We start from the raw sequence: 23,556 nt of genomic DNA, 5'->3' as shown, positions 1-23,556 counted from the left end.
AAACACACTGGTTAGAGAAAGTCTATACAAAATGTTCAAGTAAAATACACACTCTGTGAACTAGGAGGCCCAGGAGTTCTGGATGGTGCTCGGCTTGGTCTGATGGGAAGGGAAGGTACAGGACCCTCTGATATTGTGGGTGACTGGCAGGGACTAGTCCTGGGTGAAGAGCTTGGGGAAGTGCCAAGGCCAGAACTTGAAGATGGCTGGAGATGTTGAGGAAGAAGCTCCTCTACTTCAGCACTATAGTCATCAACATCACCTAAGGAAAGAGAGGTGTTAGAGAGAGGACCATTTCAAATTATTCAAAGATGTTTTATGTGATTTAAATACACAAATGAAAGTCCTTAACATTAGGAGTTTGCCAAAACACATGGACTAAGCACATAGGCATGTTTAAAAGATATATATGTAAAAAAATTAGAAATAGTACAAATGCTCTTACAGAAAATGTAAAGACACCTGTTACCTCAGAGCACCACTACTTCAAGCTGGAGTGACCAAATGGGCTTCTGCCATTCCCTTGGTGCAGACTCAGAAGTGGACTGCTCTCCCTCTACGCCTGACTACTGTCTCTACGGAGCTGCCCTGCTTCCCTGCCCAGCTCAGGTCTGGTTCTATAGGAAATAAGATCTTGGGCAGGCAGCCACACACCCTTGCCCAGAAGTCTCCTCCCTCACGATCCCCACAATACAGACCCTCTTTGCTTTAGATGAATATCAGTCTCCCCTGAGGTGTCCTCATCTCTACTTACCTCAGGGCTGGAAAGTGGGGTCAGGGTGCCCCTTATAACCTAATTCCAATTCCAGAACATTAATTTTCTACCTCTAAAAATATGTCCTATTTTCTTTTGAAGCTATGCTATCAGAGATTTATTTAACATTCTACCTCACTTGTTGCAGTTATCTCCAACCTCCGCCCTTCTGGTCTCTTAAACGCGTTTGTCAAGGACTAAGAAGGCAACAAGATGGCAAATTGAGTCCTACCATCTTTCTGTGTGACTTGTGGACAATGTATTAAATTTATGGTTTTCAGTCTCTTATGGGCTCTCAAAGCTGCCTGGAAACTGCATGATTTCCTAGTTGACTTTTCCCCTCACCCCTCTCAGAAACTATCTTGAAGCTTCCTGACTCTTCTGAAATTGTGGACTGTTCCACTCCTGCAGATAGATAACTTCAAAACTTACATTTCACAGTCCTAAGATGGGACCCCCGCCTCCCTCCACACACACACAACCTGCCTGCAGGCTGGAGTCTAATTCCATGCTCAGCACTCAGATATTTGTGGATGGAAAGAATGGGATCCTAATAACCCCATTTGCTTAGTGATCTTGCTGTTATTCTGTCCTGCCCTTCTTCATCAGTCCTTTCTCTTCTAACAGCTCTCTTCCATTAGTATGAAGCACACTAACGCCTCTTCTAGTTAAAAAAACAAACAAAACTACCTCTGCGTCTCCATGAAGCACTTGTCCTCTTATCTACCACTTTTAGCCAGGTTTCCTTAAAGAGCTTCTACACCCCCTCCACTTCTTCACCTTCCACCCATGACAGTTTCTTCCATCTGGCTCCAACAACCACTGAAATTACTCCTACGAAGGTCACTGACAGCTTTCTTCCCTGTTATTTAACCAGAAGGTCAAGATTCTATCCTTATTTCTACTCATCTCTCTGTCTCCAAGATACCACGAACTACTCCTTCCTTGTTATATTTTCTTTCCTCAATTTTTAAACTACAAAATTCTCCTGAGTCCCTGACATTTTTAGTTGTTTCTTCTCATTTCCCTTTACTGGGCAGCCTCTGCCTTTCTTTGAACTGTATGTTCATATTCTATCTCAGGACTATTTTTCCATATTCAATTCTTTCTCTTGTCTCTACATAACCCTAGTACTAAGCCAGAGTATTAAATAACCGTGTCTTTATTGGCCATTAGAGCTACCTTTTGAGTCCAGAGCTTTCTCCTGAGCACCAAACCCACATTTTCAAGAGCTGATATCTGGAACTCCTGAACCCACAGACATTTCAAATCCCACATATTCAGAATGAAATTCATTTTCCACCCCACAATTGTTCCTCCTGCTGCATTTTTTTTCTCCCTCAGAAACACTCTTGTATAATGAATTTAGATCTTCATTCTCCCTCTCAGGCCTATACACATGCTTTCTCCCTAAGTCATTCTAATCTATACTCTTTAATACAATTCCCCCCTCAGTCTTCAGATTTTTAAATTTCAATTCCTCTGTGAAACCTCACCCAACTCCTCAAATCCAGGCCAGGCAATTTTATTATGAGCTAATATAGTACCATTCATTATCACTTTGATGCCACTTTATTATAACTGCCTGTGAAGCAATGAATTCTAGGACAGCAAGGGCCAAAGTCATTGGATTTCCAGCACCTGGCACGTACCTGGCACATAAATCCTAATTAATACTCCTATGTGTGTCCCAAGGAGGAAGAGAAAGATAAACTTGGCATTAAGACTTTACTGATGGGAAAGGGGAAACTTCCCAGCACTACAGAAGTAAACCTATTCAACAAACAAACTAACCTTCCATATCAAAATCTGCTGCAACCTCCGCATCTTCACCAAGCAGGGTAGAGCTTGTTGATGAAGGCAATGTGACACTAATTTTCTCTAAACTCATTTCTTCTTCCAAATTTTTTATCCAGTCTGGACTTTTTAAAGTAATGTTTATTGTCCGGCTCAATAACTAGTTGAATAAAAAAGATATAAAATTCAGTAATATGAAAACTATTATTTTGGAAGAAAGAGGCTGCCTTAGTCATACTACGCAATGGTATAAATGATTAATTTAATTAGACTCAATTCAACATAATTCTTCCACTTTGTAACTAGTTTGAAGGCTATTCCCAATTCTCCCCTTAAGGCTTGTGATGCTATATATAAAGGTCTTCTTTTCTAGGCTGCACAAAGATTCAAGTTTCCTTTACCACAGTCAGTACCTCTTCTTGGCCAGCTGTAAATTCCCTGACTACTTTGTTACCCAATTTTGTATTTTATTTTGATCATCAGATTAAAATAAAATAATAAATAACAGAAATAACTGTTGCTACATGAAAAAAATATGTAGAAGACATGTTAGAGTATCTTTAACCTATACAGTGTTAGCATTTAGAATATTGTGAGAACTGAACATCATTTTAAATCTTCCACAAAAATTAATCATTCTAAAAACAGAACAACAGTCATCTGCAAAACTGGCACTCTGCCTTTGCTATAAATTTGAGTGGTTTTTAGACTAAAATATGATTTAATTAAACCAACAACATGTTATAATCAAGTTGTGCCATGTCATATTGAAATTTTTTTAAAATACTTTAAAAAACTTTCCAACGGCTTTAAGACTAGTTGGTCAAGAATTGTCAGATTGTGCACAAAAAAGAAATTCTCACTTAAAACCCATATTAAGTGCAACAAACTTGCTTTCTACGTAAGTTATATCACACACAGTTCCAAATTCTTTTGTTTGAAGTTTTTTGACATGAACAAGATGGAAATTCTTTTGGTATTTGCAAATGAACTGTGTACCTCTGATCAATATGCTGTGCTAAAAGTTGGCATCTTTGTGGGTGCAGAGCTTCCCTGGCTGAATGTGTTATTGATATTAGAATTCCTTGAAGACACAAAGGTTGAAAAGTTGGTAATCTGAATGGCAAAGCTGTATTTAATAGTAATTTGGCATCCACATTAAGTTTTGAAGTCAGAGTACATAGAATTAATAATCTATCACTTGATTATTAGTCCAAGTATTAAAATCAATTCAATTTCATAAATTAGCCACATGCTTTACAGGTCATTTATTACTTGTTAAAATCAATAAAATTCTTTTTTAAAATTATTTTTTACTTATAGGTGGGTACATATCTTTATTTTATTTTTTTAATGTGGTGATGAAGATTCAAACCCAGGGCCTTGTGCATGCTAGGTAAGCACTCTACCTCTGAGCCACAATCCGAGCCCCAATAAAATTCTTTTATATTCACCAAAGAAGTCTAAAAAGCATTCTTACATCCCTAGTACATAATGGTCATTTAAGATACAATTCCTTAGGAATATCCACTTGGTAGAGATCAGAGCCAAATAAAAGGGAAGGAATTAAGATGACACAAAAGAAAATGCTCAAGAAGGTCTTCCTGATTTGTCCCATGTATACTGTATACCTTTCCCAGAATTTCCTCTGAAATGGAATAACTTTTATTGATCCTGAAAAATTTAGGGTTGAAATAATGGTATTAATAAAGGAAACAGACAGGAAGTCTGGAAATGAATAACCTTCAAAAGGATCAATCATATACTTTCCACAAATATAACTTCTGCAGATTTTTGGAAATCTTTTAAAATTTCCGAATTTATAGATTTCATCTAGACTTGAGAGTGAGTGATGGAATGGAAAAGAAGGGGAAAAAAACAAAACAAGGAAAATTAGATTATCAAGGAAAGACAAAAGAAACACTCCAAGAGGAAATGAGAGCTGTCAAAGGAATGTCAAATCTAGAGTTGCTCTTTAATATTTATATCATCAGGGGATAAAGAAGAGGTTTTTTAAGAGACCAAAGCTAGAATTAAGTTTAAAAATCAGTCGTTTTTATATAGTTAAAACACAATAAAGTTACAAGACAAATTAGGAAAAAATATTTGCAGCATACTTAACAAGAAATTAATATCTTTAACATAAAAGGAGCTTCAAAAGAGGAACAGGCCAGCGGAAAATGGGCTGGTGCTGAGGATATGACTCGAGGTAGAGCACTGTTCAGCAAGCTTGAGGCCCTGCAGTCCATCCCCAGCACCACAAACAAGCCTTGAAGTAACTAAAAGACAAAAAAACACTCAATTTCTAGCAACCACAGTCTTAAAACCAGATGATATACAATTCTGTGTCTTTCAGATTTTCAAAGTAAAAAATTAAAAGATCTAGTATTAATTAGGATGTAAGATAGAGATAAACCTGTGTACAGTGTAACTGGATAAAACTTTTCTGAAAGAAAGTTTGGAAATGAGTATTAAAACTTAATATGTCTATATTCTTTGACTTAGCAAATATACACTTAAGAATTTATCCTTAGGAAAGGAACCATTTGACCCATTATCCCTCTCCTCTGTATATGCCCCCAAAGACTTCATTCAAAGCAGCATACTATAGTGACACAGCCACATCAATGTTTAGAGCAGCTCAATTCATAATAGCTATGGAACAAACCTACGTACCCTTCAACAGATGAATGACTAAAGAAAATGTGAAATATATACATATATCACACACAATGGAATATCATTCAGTTATCTCTAGAAGAATGAAATTATGGCATTTAATGGTAAATGGATGGAGACTATCATACTAAGTGAAATAAGCCAATTCCAAAAAACCAAAGGCCAAATGTTCTCTCTGATAAGCAGATGCTCACACACAATAAGGGTGGGAAAGGGAAGAACAAAAGTTCATTAGATCAGACAGAGGGGAAGAATAAAGGAAAGGGAGGATGGGAATAGGAAAGACAGTAGAATGAATCAGACATAACTTTCCTATGTTCCTATGAACACAAGAGCGTAACTCCACATTATGTTCAACCAAAAGAATGGGATCCTAATTAGAATAAAATGTACTCCAATGTATGTATGTCAAAATACATTATACTATCATGTATATCTAAAAATAACAAATTAAAAAATCTTTAGGGAGGGACTAAAGTAACCCTAACCTAATCAGATAATTAGTCTAAATTTAAAAAATGAAATAATCTCTTAAGCATACCACAAGGTCTTTTACCTCATTAACTGAAAATACATTAAAGATAATCTTGCTGCAGGCCTAAAAGTAGAGTCATCAGACAATTAATTTCAGAATGGCTTAAAATCAATACAACTAACTTACCTCTTTACCATTTAGGTTCAGAACACTCAATGCAGAGCTTCCCTCCAAAAATGTAACCCACATTTTATCTTCTACAAATCTTTAATAAAGATAAAAGCAATAAAAAAACCAATTAATTCTTTAGATATAACTAACTCAATGACTAAAGTCCACTGATTACTGATAAACAGGCTGACAGAGGTCAGGAGTATAAGGAGGGAGGACAGTAGGACTGATGATGACCTGGAGAGGGCACTCTTCCCCCTCACATTTCAATCCCTGTTCTTTAAAACACTATGCTAATAAAACAGGCAGAAGAAATGGGCCTTGTTCAAAGTGATCTTAAATATAAAGAGAGTAAACCACAGAGCAAAGATACAAGTCTCCTAACCCTGTAGTCCAGGAGTATGTATTTTTATTGTCTCAGTGTCTTCCTTAAATGACATTTGATCAAGAAAGACCATAGGGAGTTACCACTGGAGACAGACAGACACAGACACACAACACACACACACACACACACACACACACACACACCAGGTTACAAGAAGTCTTAGGTTATAGTCTGTCTTTAGTTCTTGACAATACAACTCTTGGCCCTTCAATGGTCTTTGGTATGATCTTAAGTTTATACTTTTGAAATGAAATGAAACCTCCAAAGGGGAAATAAAAAAAAGGACATTAGAACAAGTTTCAAAGACGGTCACTGTTATATAATAAAATTATTGTGCTAAAAAGAACAAAACAGTAAAATAAAACTCTCAATCTTGTTTACAGAAACAATCTTATGAGTTGAACAATTTGCAACTATATAGAGAAAATATCTATGATACACACACAGACACCTACGTGCATGCACACTTTCACACTAGGACTCAAAGGTATACATTACGGATATTAAGCAAAAGTGCACACAGTACTTTACCCCATTGAAATCAAGGGCCTGGAACAGATTTTTATAATCACTAAAACATGACCAAGGTAACTGATTCAATTTCTTTGGCATAAAGTTATTAAGCTGCAGGATTCAGGATGCTGTAATGTCAAGATGCTGTCATTCTCATACAGAGATGTTATTCTTAGAGAATATGAAGGTATCTTTTTCACATTGTTGGCAACAGATGATATTCCTCTTCAAAGGTCACAACCACCTGTTAGGGCTGCACTGAGGCCGCACCAGTTCCCCAACACTGAACATTATTTGTTCTTTGATCGTGGTACCAAAGCTTTTATGATTCTAGGTCATAAAAGAATTTCTTGGTCCTTATCCTCAATTAACAAAGTGACCCTTACACATTTTTAACTTTAACAAGAGATTTCGGTTTTTAGACATTCATGGATTTAAGTAGGTCCTCTAGCAACTGTATTTTCTTCCTACTTTCACCACTAACCTAAAAGCAATAGTCTTTTCCTTCAATTAATATATATATTTAAATGTATCCAAATTTGTCCTGTCTACATTTCCAGGAACCTCTTATTTAAATTTAAAGGCGTTTACAGACTCAGTCATTCTTTAATGGCTTCTTATTCTAGACCAAAAGGGAATAATTTAGTTTTAATGCTTACAAGTTTTGTTTACTTTTGTTTCTTTGCTTACTTTCATTGCTTGCTTTTTCTTTATCAACTGGGCTATCAATGGATATTCCAAGTGTGGAGACACCTCACAGTTTTATATTAATGTCACCTTATTTTCTTACCAATACTTTTTCCAATCATGATAATAAGCATTTTGAGGAATGCTGTTGGCTCCAATTTTGAGCTAAGAAAATCCCAGTGGGTTACAAAGACAGAAAGGTCCCTTTCCTTTATCAACCTTTCATTCCTTACACAATCTGGACTCATTTGAGTGCAGTATTTCACATTTACTCATGAGGATGCTTATTGGCTAATCTGCTGCCCACTCACACAGTACACAGATCCTTTTGGTGGTATGGCATTTCTGTAGTTGGCAGAGCTTACTGGCATCTGTGAACTTGGAAGATTTCATTATGTACTTCCTAGAGTCTTAAAATTTTGAAAGATTTTTGTTTTCTTTTTAAGGTTTAAAATATTGTTGTCAAAAAATCTGAGGGAAGTCTAAATACAATTTCCTCATTTACTTCTAAGGTGTCTCAGGCATGATTTTCATTCTACAGAAAGCACACCATCTGTGAACTGTACTTTTAGAATACAGGGAAGTTTATTATGTGGCTCTTCCCAACAAGACTACAAGCAGAAGTTGCATCAAGTGCTCCTCTGCTCTTCCATAGCACCTAGTAAAGAGATTTGCTCATTGAACATCTGTAAACATACCTAAGAAAGCAAACACCACAAAAAGGCATTTAATAGTACTTCTTTCTCTATGGCATTCAAATACACATGTCATTCAATCTCTCAAAACTGCTACACATATGGGAGAGAACATTTTTAAAACAAGAAAAGAAGCATCTGCTTCTGCAAAGGGCAGATGTTAAACCAATGAGGGAAACCAAGACTGAATCGAATGACTCCTAACTGTTCATCATTTCTCTCGGTTGGAAATTAAACAGACTTAAACTAATCTAAACATCACATTTCTTAATCTGAAGGAGGGATAATCTCTCCACTTAACTTTTATCACTCCTTAAAAAAATAATCACAGCTTTGTTTTGTTATAGAGCTTGGTTATACATTACATTGTGTAGGAATCTCAAGAAGTCATCTCTGAATTTGCACATATTTCTCTCTTTAATTGTTCATATAAAATTTTCATTATTCAATTTAAGCTTTCTAAGTAGAGAATTCAGTTTCAAAACCTATGAGCTCTTTGAATAACATCTATAGTATGATTTTTCTTTAGTTTGGAAATAAAAATATTCATACATTATTAAAACACCAATTAGGTGATTTGTAATATAGAAACTATTGTTTATGAATCATGAGCTGCTTTTGGATAACAAATATTTTACTTACCTTATGAGTATAACTTCACCAAAATTTGCAAACTGCTGCAGGAGCTCATCAATTAATGCATCATCGAAAAAATTATTTTCTTGCAAAGAACTTTTGATTGAAACCAATACTGTACCATCTGGTGGACCCTGAACTGCAATTACTTCTTTATAAATGTTTTGCCTCTCTTCGGCTTCAACTTCAAATATATCTATATCAATCAGGGCAACAACAGGCCTGAAAACATAAAGGAACACAGATGTGTTAGAAATATTTTTAAAAGGATGTATTTCAAACCAACTTCAAGCACCATTAGAAATACTGAGACAGTTGAAACCTATGGTCAGAAGTCTTCAGCTCAGCTCTTCCATAATGCAGCAAAGTGCCAGGAGTCCACGTGTACAGTATTTTGCTTTCATCTTGAAAACTAGCATTTAGAAGATCTAAATCTTCAGCTGCAGTCAGAACAAAACACAAGACCATATGATCAGGACAGATCATGTGCAGCAAAGAGGCATATCTTTCCTTTCCTTAGCTTTAGTTGTCTAAGGCTGGAATGCCAGACACCCTTGTTAATGGACAGGAAGTCTAGACACCTTTAAATTACAAAGGTTTTTTAGTAGTTTTATCATTTTATTGTTTATTTAGTAAAAATTATAATGTGGCCTTACTTCTAAGATTACTTAGAGGCCTGTGACCAAATAGTCTTTTATAATAATTCAATAGACAAGTGGCAGTTCAAAGTACACACAGACCACTTTATTTATTCAACCTAAAAACTTGAATGAATATTCAATTGAAAAATTTTTAAAGTTTCCTGCCTTCTCTTTTTATGAAATTATGCCACTAAAAACAGATTATTTTTAAAAATGTCATATCTGTTTTATTTATTTTATTCTAGGTAACTTTTGTTGAAAAGAATTAGCTTTCTTCTTTTTCATTGGTTTTATATCATTTTAATTCACCTAAATAAAGAAGTCCATTTTCCAACCTGATCTATCAAACGGCCACTTCCTCCTCCTCCAGAGGACACGGTCTGTCCACGCAGGGGTGCGGCACTTCTCACTGGTGTCATAGTCATCAGAAAATAAGTCATATTTATAGGTAGGAGCAAAGGTTACTTTTCCCTCCAAAAATCCTCTAAAAATCTAAAATAAACATACACAAAGCAAGTTATTGTAAAATGCACAAAAGTTCTGTTTTTGTTCAGGCAATCATTCATTAAATATCTATTATGTACTAAATACCCTGGAATGAAATTTGTATCATCTAATGAACACTTTAACTAACTAAATGGAATAGTTTAAAAAAAAAACACACAAAAACAAAAAACAAATGTGGCCTTTTCCTTAGCACTTGTTTAACCTTTCATTAAACATATTTAAAAAAAAAAAAAAAAAACATGAATAAGGGAATTCTCTATGTCCTTAAGCTATAGGAGACATTGAAAACAGTTTGAAATTTTGGAAATCATCTAGTCTTACAACTTATTCCCAAATACAGACCTGATGTCTAAAACTGTTAAATGGTACCTAGAGTATAAGAATTCACATCTTATGACCCCCAGGCATTGTATCAGGTGGGCTCCAACTATTTTTTTAAAATAAATTCTTCCAAAATTTTGTGGTCATAAGAAGTTTCAAAAAGGCAGATGAGAGCTGGGTGCAGTGGTGCACGTCTATAATCCCAGCGGCTTGGAAGGCTGAAGCAGGATCTCAAGTTCAAAGCCAGCCTCAGCAAAAGTGAGGCACTAAGCAACTCGGTCAGACCTTGTCTCCAAATAAAATACAAATAGGGCTGAGGATGTGGCTCAGTGGTCAAGTGCCCCCGAATTCAATTCCTGGTATCCACCCCCTCCAAAAAAAAGGGCAGATGATAAAACAGAAGAAAACAACAAAATAAATTACCCTATGGGGCTGGGTTTATAGCTCAGCAGTAGAGCGCTTGACTCGCACATGTGAGGCACTGGGTTCGATCCTCAGCACCACATAAAAATAAACAAAATAAATAAAGATATTGTGTCCATCTTAAAAAAATCTTTTAAAAAGATTATCCTATGCTCTTAAATACCAAAACCAATAACACTGGAAACTAAAATTCAAAACTATTACCACCACTTGTGCCCACCAAAAGTATACTTTCTACTTGAAAGTGAGTCTTACAGACACATATTTTTCTTTCTGGGAATTATAATGAGCTCTGTATGCCACACATGAGCATGCTCTCTCTCTCTTGATCCTCAAGAGAGGTAATTCTATATCTGCTTATCTACACATAAGTATTTAGGTATAAATATCATCCAAGAAATTAAAAAAACTGATTAAGGAAAGCATGTTTTATAACCCCAAATCCCTTCTCAATGCAAATAACTTCTCAAGCATGTAGGTACCTGCCCAGCATTTTTCTGATTGATAAGTTGATCTCCTGCTATAAGAGAATCCCAATTTTGCTGTCTTATGAGCTCTTTGACTTCTTCATTAGGGAGATCAATTCGATAGTTGAAATCACCACACCAAAATACATAGTCATGGGAAAAGAGCATCCTTCCCTGAAAGCATGAGATGGAATTTTATGTTCAAAACAACTTGTATAAATGTTTTTGTTGCCTCAGATATGCCTCCCCTCCCACAATTCTGTTTCTTTAACCCAATAGTAACAACACCTGAAATTATCTCTATAGGTGAATACTGTTGATGTTTCGAAGAACTAACTTAAATTTTCAAACACCGTAATATAGAATTTGAGGTAATTAAAAACACATTTCAAAGCTTTATTTTCAAGGACAAGCAACAGAAGCTTACCATAGGAAAACTTAATTTTCGTGCTATTTCTACAAAATCTTCATTTCTCTCTTTGACTTGTGACTGCCCTGCAGCAAAGTGGCTACAGACGAAGCAAAGGCTTGTTGTATGGAAGAGCATTCGGATTGCAACTGCTCCTTTATTTCCAGTTGCACCTCCCATCCCAGTCTTCACAGTATCAACTGCAACATCCCTTTGAAACAAGAACTGCAGATAAGTGTTTCCCTGAAGCAATATTCTAGCCCTTTTTATAGATATTTAGTGGCAGAAAGTAGCCTTAGGAGAGTGCTGTTTACTGACCTGATAAAAGGAGCATGCTGTGGTCTGATAAAAACAAACAGGCAGACGCCTACCAACTGTTCAGAAGCCAGCAGCACATACTTATTGTCTCTGGAGATTGTCTTCTGAAGTTCTACAGCCCATAGCTTCTGATTTGTTGTGCTAACAGAAAATATTAAAAAGGGAATCTTTAAAAAGATACCATACTTTACCTGAATTTCTCAAAACTCTAAAATCTTTCTCCAGGCTATTTTTGTTTGTGTCATTTAAGAAGAAATTTGGCCAAAATAATAGCACACTTCAAAATCTTATCTATAACTCCTTTACAAAGAAAATATGAACTGACTTAATAAATAACACAAGTAATTACAAGCTTGTACACTATTTTTTTCTTAGGTATTCATTAGGGTCAAGGAGAAGTATGTGCCTCCAGACATTTCAGACATTTTTCTTATTTTCTGGAATTACAATTGATTTAGTTTTTAAAATTACTTATGAAAACTCTTCAATGTACAAGAGATAATTATAAAATAAACCACCATATTCCATTATTCAGCTTTAATATAACAAACATTTGTCAACCCTCCACCCCCCACTCATGGTGGTGGTGGCTGGTTTTTTTTTTTTTGCATTCTTAAATAAACCTGGAACATTCTAGACCAAATCTATGATACACACCATTTCATTCATAAATATTTCATTATTCATCTCTAATGCAATGGGACATTTTTATTTTTATATAACCACTATGCTACTATCACACTTAAATTTTAACAATTCCTTAATATCATCTAATACTTGCTTCATATTTAATATGAATTTAATAACTTAATACCTAAAAATATCTTATTGTGGTTGGTTTGTGTAATGGTTTAGACATGAGGCATCTTCTCCACCCCCCCAAAGCTCCTGTGTTAATGCAGGAATGTTTAGAGGTCAAATTATCAGGTTGTGAGAGCTGTTAGGCAGGTGGGTGCACCCAGAAGAGGTGAGTCACTGAAGGTAGTCACTGATGCATTCATCTTTTCTGTGACCCCTTCCCCCTTTCCTCTTTTAGGCTTCCTTGCTGCCATGAATGGAGCAGCTGTCCCTACCATCCCCTTCTACCATGATATTCTAATTCACCTTGGACTTAAAGCAATAGACTCAACTGACCAAGGACTAAGCCTCTGGAACTGGGAGCCAAAATAAACTTTTCCTCTTCTAAGTTGTTATGGTTGCGTATTTTGGTTAAAGCAATGAAATGCTGATTAACCCAGTTTATTTCTTTAAAACAGAGGGAAAACATGGCCTACACAACACATTTGCTTGCCAAGTCTCTTGAATCTCTCTTAATCTTTTATGTCTCTAATATTACCATCCTGTTTTTCTTAATTCTTTTTTTCCTCAATATTTATATATTGTTTATTTGTTCAATATAAAATCATATATGACTTGTTTTTTTAAATTGATTTTATTTTTAAATACATGACAGCAGAATGCATTACAATTCTTATTACATATATAGAGCACTATCTTTCATATCTCTGTTTGTATATAAAGTATGTCCACATCAATTCATGTCTTCGTACATGTACTTTGGATAATGATGTCCATCACATTCCACCATCATTGCTAATCCCCTGCCCCCCTCCACCATCCTGTTTTTAATATCATTTTTCTTCTTTTTTTTTTGAAAGAGACTGGGTCATATGCCCATAAAATATTCAACAAATTGGAGGAACACACACCGAGCCCAGATCGGCTAAATTCAAGCTCCCGTTTGCCTGCTTCTCGCAGACAAACTGCTGTGACTCAGCACTAAACAATCCCGCTGAAACAACTGGTTGGCCCTTCTGCACATACAGAGGTAAATGCCAACCGAACCTTCATAGGCAGTGGCCACAGGATTGAAACAGGGCTTGGGAGAGCCAGTCAGGACCCACCCGTTGCATTGGTCACCTGGCAAAGGGAAACGAACTGTCGCCATTTGCATGGGATACCACCGTGGCAGAGAACTGATGTCACCAGAATGCGGCGGAGGAGATAACTTCATTGAAACCAGCAGCGACAGTGACTTCTTCCCTTCCCTTCCAATACCTTTCCTCCCAAGCATCAAATAAATTTATAGGAGTAAACAGTAACTCAGAAGTCAAACAGAACAAGAAGTAACATGAGCAGCATGAAAAAGCAAGGAAGAAAAGGAGTACAAACAATGCAGGACAGCCTAAATATTCAGGAGGACCTAGAGTCATCAGAAAAATGGTCATATAAAGAACTCAAGGAATACCTTAGACAGATGGAATGGAACCTTAAAGAGGATATGAGACAGCAAATTCAAACAGTGAAAGAACACACTGAAAATGAATTACATAAACAGATAAAAGAAGAAGTTAAGCATCTTTATCAGGAGATAGAGATTATAAAAAAAATCAAACAATAATTCTAGAAATGAAGGAAACTATAAACCAAATTAAAAACTCAAATGAGAGTATCACTAACAGAGTGGAGCAAGTAGAAGCCAGAACGTCAGATAATGAAGACAAAATATATCATCTTGAAAAGAGTCTAGCCAACTCAGAAAGGCTGGTAAAAAATCACGAGAAAAACATCCAAGAGATATGGGATAACATAAAAAAACCAAACTTAAGAGTCATCGGGATAGAGGAAGGTATAGAGATTCAAACCAAGGGAATGAGTAACCTGCTGAATGAAATAATTACAGAAATAAAAAAGGAAACGGATATACAAATTGTAGATGCATACAGGACACCGAGCACACAAAATCACAGTAGACCAACGCCAAGACACATTGTTATGAAGATATCTAATATACAGAACAAAGAGAAAATACTAAAAGCTACAAGAGAAAGGAGGCAGATTACATTCAGGGGTAAACCAATAAGGTTAACAACGGATTTTTCATCACAGACGCTGAAAGCAAGAAGATCCTGGAACAACGTATTTCAAACACTGAAAGACAATGGATGCCAACCAAGAATTCTGTATCCAGCAAAATTAAGCTTCAGGTATGACAACGAAATAAAAATCTTTCATGATAAACAAAAGTTAAAAGAATTTGCAGCCAGAAAACCAGCATTGTAAAGCATCTTGAGCAAAACACTACATGAGGAAGAAATGAAAAACAATAACCAAAACCATCAGTGGGAAGTGCCTCAGTAAAGACAGAGGGCAGGGGGAAAACTAATCATGGAGAAACAAACTAAATTAAAAAAAAAAAAAGATAAATAATCAAACATGGCTGGAAGTACAAACCATATATCAATAGTAACTCTAAACGTTAATGGCTTAAACTCTCCAATAAAGCGACATAGGCTGGTAACATGGATTAAAAAAACAAATCCAACAATATGCTGCCTCCAGGAGACACATCTGATTGGAAAAGACATACACAGGCTGAAGGTGAAAGGTTGGGGAAAAAATATACCACGCACATGGTCCTCATAAGCAAGCAGGGGTGGCCATCCTCATATCGAATAAAATGACTTCAAGACTAAGTTAATCAAAAAGGATAAGGAAGGACATTATATTCTGTTAAAAGGAACCATTCACCAACAAGATATAACAATTATCATTATTTATGCACCAAATAATGGTGCTGTGACTTTCATAAAACAAATTCTCCCCAAGTTCAAGAATCAAATAGACCACAACACAATAATTATGGGTGACTTCAACACACCTCTCTTACCATTGGACAGATCCTCCAAACAAAAGTTGAATAAAGAAACTATAGAACTCAACATCACAATCAATAACCTAGACTTAACTGACATATATAGAATATATCAACCATCATCAAGTGGATATACTTTTTTCTCAGCAGCACATGGATCCTTCTCAAAAATAGACCATATATTATGCCATAGGGCAACCCTCAGTAAATATAAAGGGGGGGAGATAATAGCATGCATTTTATCTGATCATAATGGAATGAAACTGGAAATCAATGATAAAAGAAGGAAGGAAAAATCCTACATCACATGGAAAATGAACAATATGTTACTGAATGATCAATGGGTTACAGAAGACATAAAGGAGGAAATCAAAAAATTCTTAGAGATAAATGAAAATACAGACACAACATATTGGAATCTATGGGACACAATGAAAGCAGTTTTAAGAGGGAAATTCATCGCCTGGAGGTCTTTCCTCAAAAAAAGAAAAAAACAACAAATAAATGAGCTCACACTTCATCTCAAAGCCCTAGAAAAGGAAGAGCAAAACAACAGCAAATGTAGCAGAAGGCAAGAAATAATTAAAATCAGAGCGGAAATCAACGAAATTGAAACAAAAGAAACTATTGAAAAAATTAACAAAACTAAAAGTTGGTTCTTCGAAAAAATAAATAAGATCAACAGACCCTTAGCCATGCTAATGAAGAGAAGAAGAGAGAGAATTCTAATTACTAACATACGGGATAAAAAAGGCAATATCACAATAGATGCTACAGAAATACAGAAGACAATTAGAAATTATTTTGAAAACCTATATTCCAATAAAATAGAAGATAGTGAAGACATCGATAAATTTCTTAAGTCATATGATTTGCCCAGACTGAGTCAGGAGGATACATACAATTTGAATAGACCAATATCAATGGAAAAAAATAGAAGAAGCAATCAAAAGACTACCAACCAAGAAAAGCCCAGGACCGGATGGGTATACAGCAGAGTTTTACAAAACCTTTAAAGAAGAATTAATACCAATACTTTTCAAGTTATTTCAGGAAATAGAAAAAGAGGGAGCTCTTCTAAATTCATTCTATGAGGCCAACATCACCCTGATTCCGAAACCAGACAAAGACACCTCAAAGAAAGAAAACTATAGACCAATATCTCTAATGAACCTAGATGCAAAAATCCTCAATAAAATTCTGGCGAATCGGATACAAAAACACATCAAAAAAATTGTGCACCATGATCAAGTAGGATTCATCCCTGGGATGCAAGGATGGTTCAATATACGGAAATCAATAAATGTTATTCACCACATCAATAGACTTAAAGATAAGAACCATATGATCATCTCGATAGACGCAGAAAAAGCATTCGACAAAGTACAGCATCCCTTTATGTTCAAAATATTAGAAAAACTAGGCATAACAGGAACTTACCTCAACATTGTAAAAGCTATCTATGCTAAGCCTCAGGCTAGCATCATTCTGAATGGAGAAAAATTGAAGGCATTCCCTCTAAAATCTGGAACAAGACAAGGATGCCCTCTATCACCATTTCTATTCAATATAGTTCTCGAAACACTGGCCAGAGCAATTAGACAGACGAAAGAAATTAAAGGCATAAAAATAGGAAAAGAAGAACTTAAATTATCAATATTTGCGGATGACATGATTCTATACCTAGAAGACCCAAAAGGGTCTACAAAAAAACTACTAGAACTAATAAATGAATTCAGCAAAATGGCAGGATATAAAATCAACACGCATAAATCAAAGGCATTTCTGTATATCAGCGACAAAACTTCTGAAATGGAAATGAGGAAAAACACTCCATTCACAATATCCTCAAAAAAATTAAAATACTTGGAAATCAACCTAACAAAAGAGGTGAAAGATTTATACAATGAAAACTACAGAACCCTAAAGAGAGAAGTAGAAGATGATCTTAGAAGATGGAAAAATATACCCTGTTCATGGATAGGCAGAACTAACATCATCAAAATGGCGATATTACCAAAAGTTCTCTATGGGTTTAATGCAATGCCAATCAAAATCCCAATGGCATTTCTTGTAGAAATAGATAAAGCAATCATGAAATTCATATGGAAAAATAAAAGACCCAGAATAGCAAAAGCAATTCTAAGCAGGAAGTGTGAATCAGGCGGTATAGTGATACCGGATTTCAAACTATATTACAGAGCAATAGTAACAAAAACAGCATGGTACTGGTACCAAAACAGGCGGGTGGACCAATGGTACAGAATAGAGGACACAGAGACTAATCCACAAAGTTACAACTATCTTATATTTGATAAAGGGGCTAAAAGCATGCAATGGAGGAAGGATAGCATCTTCAACAAATGGTGCTGGGAAAACTGGAAATCCATATGCAACAAAATGAAACTGAATCCCCTCCTCTCGCCATGCACAAAAGTTAACTCAAAATGGATCAAGGAGCTTGATATCAAATCAGAGACTCTGCGTCTGATAGAAGAAAAAGTTGGCTCCGATCTACATATTGTGGGGTCGGGCTCCAAATTCCTTAATAGGACACCCATAGCACAAGAGTTAATAACAAGAATCAACAAATGGGACTTACTTAAACTAAAAAGTTTTTTCTCAGCAAGAGAAACAATAAGAGAGGTAAATAGGGAGCCTACATCATGGGAACAAATTTTTACTCCTCATACTTCAGATAGAGCCCTAATATCCAGAGTATACAAAGAACTCAAAAAATTAGACAATAAGTTAACAAACAACCCAATCAACAAATGGGCCAAGGACCTGAACAGACACTTCTCAGAGGAGGACATACAATCAATCAACAAGTACATGAAAAAATGCTCACCATCTCTAGCAGTCAGAGAAATGCAAATCAAAACCACCCTAAGATACCATCTCACTCCAGTAAGATTGGCAGCCATTCTGAAGTCAAACAATAACAAGTGCTGGCGAGGATGTGGGGAAAAGGGTACTCTTGTACATTGCTGGTGGGACTGCAAATTGGTGCGGCCAATTTGGAAAGCAGTATGGAGATTCTTGGGAAAGCTGGGAATGGAACCACCATTTGACCCAGCTATTGCCCTTCTCGGACTCTTCCCTGAAGACCTTAAAAGAGCGTACTACAGAGATACTGCCACATCGATGTTCATAGCAGCACAATTCACAATTGCTAGACTGTGGAACCAACCCAGATGCTCTTCAATAGATGAATGGATAAAAAAAATGTGGCATTTATACACCATGGAGTATTACGCAGCACTAAAAAAGACAAAATCATGGAATTTGCAGGGAAATGGATGGCACTAGAGCAGATTATGCTAAGTGAAGCTAGCCAATCCCTAAAAAATAAATGCCAAATGTCTTCTTTGATATAATGAGAGCAACTAAGAACAGAGCAGGGAGGAAGAGCAGGAGGATAAGATTAACATTAAACAGAGACATGAGGTGGGAGGGAAAGGGAGAGAAAAGGGAAATTGCATGGAAATGGAAGGAGACCCTCATTGTTATACAAAATTACATATAAGAGGTTGTGAGGGGAATGGGAAAATAAACAAGGAGAGAAATGAATTACAGTAGATGGGGTAGAGAGAGAAGATGGGAGGGGAGGGGAGGGGGGATAGTTGAGGATAGGAAAGGTAGCAGAATACAACAGTCACTAATATGGCATTATGTAAAAATGTGGATGTGTAACCGATGTGATTCTGCAATCTGTATTTGGGGTAAAAACGGGAGTTCATAACCCACTTGAATCTAATGTATGAAATATGATATGTCAAGAGCTCTGTAATGTTTTGAACAACTAATAATAAAAAAAAAATTGGACTTGATGTTTTAATTTCATCTTAACATATCTCCTCTATCCCTTATATTTCCTGTAAAATGATTAATGTAAAAATTAGATTAAAAACCATGATCAAATTTATTTATGCATTAATTTTGGTAAAACTAAGCTACTGGTTTGTGCTCCCACCATATCAAAGCAAAAGGTACATCATCTCTAGTAATGTTAAACTGATTTAGATCAGTAACGGATTCCAGAGTTTCCCACTAACCCTTCTTTTAGAATTTAGCATTTACTGATGATGATTGCTCAGATTAATTATTTCATGAGGAGTTGAAAAATGTTAACTTCATAATTTCTACATTTCATAGTCAATCATAATAGACTGGATTATAAAAAGCAGAGATTATATGCAATATTGTTCATATAAGAAATACCAGATAAAAGTTCAATGTTTTTCTTATCTATAGAAGTTTGATAGCATTAAGTTTGAAACTAAGAACTGCCAATCAAGAGCAAAACAGTTTTTTCTCCTTGTTCCAGGTCACACAAATGTTAAGTATAAATATGACCTCATACCCATCAATCTAATACTATGCAATACAACTTCCAAACATTGTCTCATCACCTACCATAGTCCCATTACTATAATGTGGATTCTTTCTGGAAAGAAAACAGTATCCTCCTCATTTTCTTTATGCCACTCCTCAGGTCATTGAACCCTAACCTGATCATTCCATTTAAAACTGTCGACACTTTCCACCTCCACAGACCTGATTCCCTTTACCACTATCTATTTTTCATAACACTTTTCTAACATGCTCTATAATCTATTATAGTTATTGTCTATCTCTTCCCACTAGAATACAAAGTCCAAGAAGGCAGGTGTTTCTGGGCTGGGGTTGTGGCTCAGCGGTAGGGCACTTGCCTCGCACGTGCGGGACCCTGGGTTTGATCCTCAGCACCACATAAAAATAAATAAGTGAAATAAAGGTATTGTGTCCAACTACAACTAAAAAATAAATATTTTAAAAAAATAAGGCAGGTGTTTCTGTCTGTACTATTCACTGAGGTATATATCTGTACTACCTAAAATTATGTGATCAAATGATACTGGTTAAATAAATGAATAAACAATCACTGCTTTTTATTAAAGAGAAATTGATTTAACGCTTTTTAGACAAACAATTGATCAATTTGTTTGGTACTAAGAACCTTAAAAGTATGCTCTATTCAAAATCAAATATATATTTTCAAAAAAGCTACTTGAGCAGCACAATGTTTTTCTACTTCCCTAACTGAATTATAATTCACTTTGGCCAACAAAATAATTGTAATTTCTAAAATTGATGACAAAACCATAATATTTTAGCGACAATATTCTTCTGAAAATCTTTTAAAATGTTATAAAAATGTGCAATTTTTCACACATAAAAGCAATTATATTTTGTTAAAACACTTAAGCTTTAAGTTTTACTCAATTTGTACTTGTAAATTGGCTTCAGTTCTCTGAAGTGTGGTATGGAGACATCTCTGAGGATTCCCCAAATCAATGGAGTCAAAACTGTTTTTATAACACTACTGAGACATTGCTTTTTTCACTGTGTTGGCCGACATTTGCACTGATGATGCCAAAGCAACAATGTTAAAAGTGATGACTTCACTTGAAACCAGACACCAAACTGTATTGGTAGTCAATATATCCTCATTTTGATGTACTTTCAGGAAAATAAAAAAGCTATTTTTCCTTAAGACTGTCCTTAATGATGCAGTAAGCATAGTTTTATCAAGCTTAACCCTTGAGTCAAATCTTTTCAACATTCTATGTGATAATGTGATAAATGGGAAATATACACAAAATGATTCTACATACTCAAGTATGATTATCTCAAGGAAAAGTATCCAAAACTTTGAGTTGTGAGCTAACTGCCATTTCTTACCACCACCACACACACACACACACACACACACACACACACACACACACACGGACCTGGGAGATTGAACCCAGGGGTGCTTTACCACTGAACTACATCCCTAGCCCCCACTTTTTAACTGTTCTTTTTATCATACATGCCAGTAGAATCTGTTTTGATATATTTATACAAACATGGAATATATTCTAATTTGGATCCCAGTCTTGCGGATGTACATGATGTTGAGATTCACTGTAGGAAAGTTGTTCATTCTACTATCTTGGTTGGAGTGAGATGAAATCTCGATATAGTTTTAATTTGCGTTGCTCTAATTGCTAGAGATGTTAAATATTTTTTCATATATTTGTTGACTGTATTTATTCTTTTGGGAAGCATTTGTTCCTTTGCCCATTTATTAATTGGGTTATTTGTTTGGTTTTTTTTTTTTTTTTTTGTGTGTGTGTGTGTGTGTGTTAAGCTTTTGGGGGTTCTTTGCATATCCTGGAAATTAACAACCTATCTGATGTGCTGGTGGCAAAGATTTCCTCCCATTCTGTAGGCTCCCTCTTCATGTTCTTGATTGTTTCCTTTGCTGTGAAGAAGCTTTTTAGTTGATACTATCCCATTTATTGATTCTTTATTTTAGTTCTTGTATTTTAGATGTCTTATTTAAAAAAAGCTGGTTCCTAAGCTGACATGTTGGAGTATTGGATCTACATTTTCTTCTAGGAGTTGCAGGGTTTCTGGTATAATTCCTAGGTCTTTGATCCACTGTGAGTTGACTTTTGTGAAGAGAGATAGGCATTAAACTTCATTCCACTACATGTGGATTTCCAGTTTTCCCAGCACCATTTGTTGAAGAGGTTTATCTTTTCTCCAGTGTATGTTTTTGGAGGCTTTGTCTAATGTGAGATAACTGTATTTATGTGGGTTTGTCTCTGTCTCCTCTATTCTATTCCCTTGTTCTTCATGCCTGTTTTGGTGCCAAAACTACTGTATTGTTACAATAGCCATTTTTGTTACTATAGCTCTGTAGTATAACATAAGGTCATCCCCAGCCCTTTTTAGCTTTTATTTTGAGACAGGGTCTCACTAAATTGCTCAGGATGACTTTGAACTTACGATCCTCCTACCTTAGTCTCCAGAGACACTGAGATAACAGGCATAAAACTGTCACATTTTTCATGGAATACAATTGTTCTTGAAAGAACTAATGACAGGGCTGGGGTTGTGGCTCAGTGGTAGAGTACTCGCTTAGCACATGTGAGGCACTGGGTTCGATCCTAAGCACCACATAAAAAGGAAATAAAGATATTGTGTCCACCTACAACTAAAAAATAAATATTTTTTTTTAAAAGAAAGAAAGAACTAATGACAGACTATGGCTATTCAGATTTGATTAATTATCAGACATATATTTTTTTCAGCCAACCCTGTCTCTTCAAGAAAAACAACCAAGAACATTTGTTTATAATGATAAAAGTTGAGTTTTTAAGCAAAAAATAGAATTCTGGAAAACTAGTGTCTGCTATCATATCTTTACAGTTTCCAATATTTAAAAAAAATTTCATATATCAGTGATGATATTAACTAATACAGTGCTTTGATATGTATGATAAGATGTGTCAAACTTTAGTAACTCTACATAACTAAGTCAACTTTTCCAAATGACCAATATATGATTTACAAAATTATGCAAGGATTGGGCTGGGATGTGGCTAAGCAGTAGAGTGCTCGCCTAGCACTGCAAGGCCCTGGGTTCAATCCTCAGCACAACATAAAAATAAACAAAATAAAGGTATTGTGTCTAACAAGAACTAAAAAATAAATATTTTAAAAATATGAAAGGATAAAGTATCAATGAAGAACTTCAGTATAAATAGAGGAATTAAAGTCATTGATATGGTTTCATATTCTATTCTGCAACTAACCTTTAAGACACTACCATTTATTGAGTTTGGATGTAATATCAGAGAAGAAATTACCTGGAAAGGCCATTAAAAATTTTCCCTTTTCAACTACACATTTATGTGATTTTTCTTCCATATAGTTCAACTAAAACAACACACTGCAATAGAGTGATACAGAAGTAGATATAAGTTTCTAGTTGTTTTAAGTCAGACATTAAAGAAATGTGCAGAACTATAAAACCATGCCAACCTTCTCAGTAAATTTTGGAATGTTATTCTGTGAATATTTCAATGAAATTTATATGGGTGCATTAAAACAGGTTGAAAGTGTAATCTAGAGTTCATATACCCTTTATATATCTTTTCATCTATGAAATACATTTATATTTTTTCAAACTCTCTAAATA

The 23,556-nt window shown here is 35.4% G+C and overlaps 1 protein-coding gene across 7 annotated transcripts in view; it reads right to left on the bottom strand.

Moving 5' to 3' along the window:
- Positions 1-23,556, bottom strand: part of Synj1 (synaptojanin 1) — an 87,517-nt gene that overhangs the window by 15,485 nt on the left and 48,476 nt on the right. For all 7 annotated transcript variants that reach the window (XM_027929186.3, XM_027929187.3, XM_071615085.1 and 4 more), the window contains exons 15-23: positions 11,882-12,022; positions 11,582-11,774; positions 11,170-11,328; positions 9,772-9,928; positions 9,118-9,235; positions 8,802-9,017; positions 5,892-5,970; positions 2,549-2,711; positions 53-262 (exon numbers count right to left, since the gene is read on the bottom strand). In XM_027929186.3, coding sequence (XP_027784987.2) covers positions 53-262; positions 2,549-2,711; positions 5,892-5,970; positions 8,802-9,017; positions 9,118-9,235; positions 9,772-9,928; positions 11,170-11,328; positions 11,582-11,774; positions 11,882-12,022 — 1,436 coding nt within the window. The remainder of the gene's footprint in view (positions 1-52; positions 263-2,548; positions 2,712-5,891; positions 5,971-8,801; positions 9,018-9,117; positions 9,236-9,771; positions 9,929-11,169; positions 11,329-11,581; positions 11,775-11,881; positions 12,023-23,556) is intronic.

This window comes from Marmota flaviventris, chromosome 8 (assembly GCF_047511675.1).
Source record: "Marmota flaviventris isolate mMarFla1 chromosome 8, mMarFla1.hap1, whole genome shotgun sequence".
Taxonomy (NCBI): domain Eukaryota; kingdom Metazoa; phylum Chordata; class Mammalia; order Rodentia; family Sciuridae; genus Marmota; species Marmota flaviventris.
The sequence above is the reverse complement of the archived record's forward strand: the minus strand, read 5'-3'. Positions and strand labels throughout refer to the sequence as shown.